We start from the raw sequence: 6,000 nt of genomic DNA, 5'->3' as shown, positions 1-6,000 counted from the left end.
AGGGTATCTCCCACGCGGCCTTGTACCGGGGTGGCTGCACAAGGATCTGCTTAGCTTTTTGTAGTAATCTTGGGGTTATATCCTGCCTTTTCAGGAGATGTGACGTAACCCACAACAATATTTTGTGCCACGTCTGGATGACTGAGAGGATGGACGCAGTGTGTTGATGTACACCAGGTGCAGCAGCACGCGCTGCGTGTTGGGCAGGACGGCTGCGCTCCTCACTGCCGGGCCTGCCACCTGCCTCTTGGTTTTCCACTGGGCGCGGGCACTGCTCCGTGTGTGCTGCCGGTGTACTACATCACGGACAGCCGTCTCCTTGCGGTCATGCTCCGTGGTGACGGGCAGTGATGTGTACCAGCCCGTGCCAAGAAATCCCCTCTCCAGTGCTGCGCGTTGCGCTCTGGTGGGCACAGCTTTTGCGGGCGTCAGCCATACGTTCTGTAGCCCGGGCACCCTCCTCTCCGGAGCCGGTTCTACGCGCACGCCCCGCACTCAGCCGCTGCTTTCCTTGCTCCTCCCGCGGGTGCACGAAGCCTGGCAGGGACGGATGGAGACTCCGCTTGCCGGGCCCTCCGCTCTCCCCGCCACGCGCACGAGAGCCCGCAGGCGGGGCAGGCGGGGCAGGCGGGGCACCGTCTCCCCGTGCCCCCGGCCCGGGCCCGGGTCTGCACGTCCGCCCCACACCCGGTGTGCGGGCCACGCTGTCCTCTGCGGCCACCTCTTGCGTCACACGGCACGTCCGCGCGTGTCACCGCCCGGGCCGCGCGGGCACCCCCGCGTGCCGTGGCGCGGCGCCACGCAGCCTGCGTGCGTGTCACGCCTCTCCCCCTCGGCCGCGCGCCTCCGTGGGCCTGCGCCCGGCACCCGCGCGCAGGGGCCTGCGCGGCTCCCGCCGCCAGGGGAGCGCCCTGCCCCCGGCTCGGGCGGGCGGGGCGGGGCGGGGCGGCCGACGGGGCGCGGCGGGCCGGAGCAAGCTGAGCCGGAGCCCGCCGAGCCGTGGGGCGTCAACACCGAGCCCGAGCCGCGGGGCGGCGCGGCCCTGCCCCTTCTCCCTCGGGCGCCTCCCCTCTCCGCGCCGCCTGTGAGTCAGGGCTTTGCCGGGCACGGGCGGCAGCCGCGGCCGGAGCGGGCTGGCAGCCTCCGCCGCGGGGCTCCATGGAGAAGGCGGCGGCGGTGAGCGAGGGCGGCGGCAGCAACAGCAGCAGTCGCAGCAGCAGCCGCCCCACGTCGGCGGGCTCGTCTCCCTCGTCCTCCTCCGCCAGCCGCGGGCTGCCGGGCCGGGCGGCGGCAGCGGGGAGGCTAGATGGAGGCGGGGGGGCCGGCGGCGGCAGCAGCAGTCCCAGCTCGGCGGCGGCCAGCCCAGGGGGGGCGCAGGCGCCCGGTGGCGGCGGCGGCAGGCGGCGGGAGCCGGTGCTGGAAGGGACGCTCAGCAAATACACCAACCTCCTGCAGGGCTGGCAGAGCAGGTAAACGCCGGGCCGCCCCCCCCCGCGGCGCTGCGGGGCCGCCTCCTCCCTCAGCAGGCGCCGCTCCTCACCCCCAGCCCCCCCAAGATGGTGTCCGGGCAGCTGGCGGCGCCGCCGCCCCGCCCCGACCCCTCCTCGGCCGCCGCGGGCAGGTAGGCCGGGCTGTGCCGCCAGTCCTGCCCGAGGCCAGGCTCCCTTCCCCTCCGTTCCCGTTTTCCTTCGTTTTGTTTTACTTGTTCGTTCTCGCAACCGAAGGAGCAGTGGGGCATAAGGACGGGGCGGGGTGGGGGGTGGCGGGCGCAGGGCGGGGAGGGCCAGCGCTGCACATGCTGTTCTCCCGGCAGCCTTCCGTTTTTCGGCTCTTTTTCTCTCACGTTGGTCTCCTCCTGTGAAGTTAACTGATAACTGAAGAATGAAAAACTGGGTGAGAGCCTCCCAGAATAAATGGGAAAAATCCCTTCCTTGTTGTGATTACTATTATTTTCTGATACGGGGTGGGACAGCGGAAAAAGTTACCTCTGCGTTCAGTAAGACCTCTTCTATGTCATTCCCGTTTGACAAGTCCTAATTTATGTTGATACGGGGACAGGCCCTGGTCCTGCAATTTGTTGGGTGTGGACAGGCTGATGTGCATGTGTGGAAGTCCTGAGGAAGGTCTGGTTTTGAATCTAGTATCTCGGTGCAAAATTTTTTACAGAGTTGAAGCATGACTGTGGAATTAAGAATGCTGTATTGGGATCTGTTGAAATCAAGAGAGAAGATTTCTCACTAGGTTTACTTTCTGTTGTTAAACTTTGTTCTCTTAGTGGGTGGATGAAGATGAGTATCTAAATCTCAACTTTTTAATGTAAGGCAACAAAATGGTGGTTTTGAAGAGAAACTCTGCACAAACATTTAAAACCCAAAAAAGCCCCAAGTCTACCAAAACCTGTTACTCCTTATATTAAGTGATCCCAAGCAGTGGGAACATGGGAATGGCTGTGACCTTGATGTTCTGACAGTAATTTTAAAGCGTTTATAAGTGACAGAGTTAAACCGCACAAATGTCAACGATGCTATGATGCTGACTAAATCAGCTGAATGGAATGGTGCTGATTTAGCTAGTGTGGGGCTAAATCAGCGGCAGGAGTACTGTAGTACTTCCTGAAAAGTTTCAGGAGCTGGTCTAATCCGTACACTGGAGGGCATGCATAGGTGCGCCAGCTGTGGGTCATAGTGAGTATGTCTGGTATGATTCAGGTACGCACTCGTCTCCATAAAACTGGACTGCTTCAGCGCAGACATAGAGAAGGCTCTTTACTGGCATTTGGTTACTGCAGTTCTGTGCTAGATTCACATTAGACTTGCATCTGTTTGATTTGTGCAGTCTTCCTCTAGTTTTGTTTAAACACCAAATAAGCATATTTTGATACCTAAAATGTGGGACTAAAATGCATGACTAAAAATTGAAAGCCTACCCTTCACCTTTTTTTTTTTTTTTCCCCTGACACCTCCCTCTCTTCTTGTAGAAATGGTAACTTTCTACTGTGAGTGACTTTAAGGGTGGCTTTCACGTAATCTGATGAAATTATGAAATAGAGGTCATTGCTTATAAGTCTTTGGGTCTAGTATTCCCTGTTTATTTGGGAACAGATTAAATCTTTGATAGGGCTGACAGCTTGAAATAGCACGTATAATCTCTTTATGTCCAAGAAACTTTTATCTGAAAACATCATGGAAAAAAGGTAAATGTCACAAACAATTCTATGGTAGCACTTAGAAATTAGTGTCTGTTTATTTTTAGCAGTCCTTTTTAATGCTGCTTTATCATGCTTTGTCAATGGCCAGTTCTATTTTCTGTAAATCTGGCTGTTTGAGTAACTGGTTTATGATGACACAGAGCTTTTAGGCTAAGTAACTTTTTTAGTTTGTTCCCTTGTTCCATTCTGTCGATGTGTGTATCTGTTGTTCTGGATGGGAAATCTGATACAGGTTTTAAACAGAACAGTTAAAACTTGAGGCTTACAAAACTTGGTCTTATTATATAATGTCCAGTAAATGAGTAGTGATCCATGGGTTTGAGCGTGGCTGTGTGTTTGGCCTTCTGAATATTTGTAATGGAGTGTGTTTTCTGAGAACTGGAGCTCAGTCTAGGCGAGTTGGTAAGTGACTTCATAGCTGGCACCGGCAAATCAGTCAAGAATGTATGCGTTACTGAGTGATCATACAAATTTGTCTTGAATTTACTTAATCTGAAAAAACCACAAGATTGTGTAACTGCATGATCAATAAAGCCAGATGCTGTGAATATAAATAAAAAGAAAAAATAAAGCAAAACCTGACAGAGTTCAGTGATCATGGATTTGGAATGTTCTTCTTTAAAGCTCTTTATCCATTAGCCTAAATAATTTAAATGTATTTAGTGTTAGCTTATGCTGTGTGGTATTGAAATTAAAGGCTTTCCTGGGTTATCCAACACTTACTGTGCAGAGTAGCTGCTGCAAGTCTAAAAAAATTGTTGTCATTTGGATTACAATAAACTAGCGTAACTTTTTAATCAATTGTCCTTTAACAGGTGTACGCAAGATAGTCTTGTTTTGCATGAGGCAACTGAGTATGAATACTGAAGCATAGCACTGCATTTATAAGGATTAACTGAAATAATTGAAGGCCTCAAGTTCAGTCAATCTGGAGAGCTGCATTACTACTTATTTTAAGAATTTCTGAGGGTTTGTTGTTTATTTCTAAAGAAATGTATTTGTTCTGCTCTAGCGGGTCAGCAACAACCTGATCTGGAAATGAGTGAGGTTGTTCTTCACCTTTATAACAAGCAGAAGGAAATGCTAGTTATTTTTGTTTTGTTGTTTTGAGGCAGTTTGTGGTGTGATAAAAATGTCAAGGGGCCTGGGCATCTGCAGTGTCTCTTCTAAAGTCTGTAACTTTCTGTGGATTTACACAGGTGTGAATGCAGAGTGAATCTTAATCTAAAACACAGATGCTTTGACATAAGAACGTGTCTGGTCTGAGACATTGGGGCATCTGACTGTCTGTCTTTACTATGAAATTACAAGTAATTATGTTCTCAGAATTGAAGTACAGTTACAAAGCATTTCCATTGGTATTTACCTGTTCTATGTGTATGGGAGGGTGGTAGCTTGCATTTTGAATAGGAGTCATGGGTTTGATGGACAAACATGTCTCTGTAGAATCATGTCATGCAGAACCTATTTTGCATGAATTAATTTTATATTAGTGAAATACTTATTGCCTGTGGCATTATTATACTATTTTTTAATAGGTTGGTAAAATGTTGTGAAAAGTTTTGAAACTCCACTTGCCCAAGGTAGTGTGAAGTTCACGTGTGGCCTGCCTCCCCTTCCCCACTTAGTTCTTGAAAATATTTTTAGTACTTCTAGAGTTTTGTCCTGCAAGCGTGTATAAGCCCCTGGATCATCTGCATTTGGGCTGGGGCTTTAATTTGGATTTGTAAATACGACAAATGGAGCCCCAGCTGATGGATGTTGTTGTTGCTTTTCTGAGCTGAACTGCTCTGTGTAAATTATTCTGTAGCTCAGGTGTTATCTAAACCATTACTTTGGCTTATTCCTGTTTTCTCTCTCAGTTGAGAAATAGGTCACGTTACCAGTCTGCGTGAATCCTGCCTGATGTACTTACTTGTGCTTGGGCACCACCAGACATCTTCTGGGGATTAGCTGCATTCCTTGTATGTCAACAAAAATGTACTTTGGGGCAATATGAGGATTTTTTGCGCTCAGTCTCTTTACTGGGCTTCACAGTGCTGTGGTGTGGTCTCTTTGTGTAGTTGCAATCTGTCTGACATCACAGAAAGGCCCTTCCTTATTTCCAGTGTCCCAAACAGCAGCTAGGGTACTGTCAGAAGAGCCAGCAGACTTCAGTGCTGCTTTAGGGGCTGACTTCTCTGGCTCCCAGGGTTGCTGCTCTGACTGTAGCTGTTACAGGAGAGTTGTTTTCTAGGTATGTCGACAAAATATGTCAATACTGGTTTGTGCTGTAGCACCTACAAAAATCTATGTTAACTTTTTAATTATTTTTTAATTTTATATGTATTCTGGAGAAAGAGGTCATGACCTCTTAGAAGCAGAATTGTTGAAGATACTTCAAACAGTAATAATCCCCCTCTCCCTCGTTCTGAAATAGCTAGTCCATCTTTTGCAGAATTTTGGGATTGACACATCTGCTCGTGGAGCTTTGGGGTAGTTAACACCTCTGGTAGTTGCTAATTCTTCAATGGTACCAGTCCAGTTGTTCTAGCAATGAGTTGTGGCCTTTCCAGTGCAAAAAATGAGTAGATGGTTGCTGAACAACGTATGTGATGATAGTTGTGTTGGTATACCAGTACAGCTGCTGGGAAGGGAAGTCTGTCCTAGAGAAATAAATTGGGTTTTTTTAATGTTGAATAAACCGTAACGTCAGGATTCTAGCAGTAGACAGTATCTAAGAAGGAGAAAATAACCATGTGCTTGTTTAATGTTTGTGAAATTCACTGAAATGGGAGTTTTTTGTGTTCTTA

General features: G+C 49.5%; 1 protein-coding gene across 3 annotated transcripts in view; it reads left to right on the top strand.

The window, feature by feature from the left end:
* The first annotated feature begins 1,143 nt into the window (after window positions 1–1,143).
* The window catches only part of OSBPL10 (oxysterol binding protein like 10), a 115,943-nt gene continuing 111,086 nt past the window's right edge, over window positions 1,144–6,000 (top strand). For 2 of the 3 annotated variants that reach the window (XM_086467974.1, XM_086467973.1), the window contains exon 1: window positions 1,159–1,469. In XM_086467974.1, the coding sequence (XP_086324100.1) occupies window positions 1,159–1,469 (311 nt within the window). Of the gene's footprint in view, window positions 1,470–6,000 lie in introns of all 3 variants that reach the window. The other variant, XM_086467975.1, reaches the window with a different exon arrangement.

This window comes from Leptosomus discolor, chromosome 7 (assembly GCF_034619465.1).
Source record: "Leptosomus discolor isolate bLepDis1 chromosome 7, bLepDis1.hap2, whole genome shotgun sequence".
Taxonomy (NCBI): Eukaryota; Metazoa; Chordata; class Aves; order Leptosomiformes; family Leptosomidae; genus Leptosomus; species Leptosomus discolor.
The sequence above is the reverse complement of the archived record's forward strand: the minus strand, read 5'-3'. Positions and strand labels throughout refer to the sequence as shown.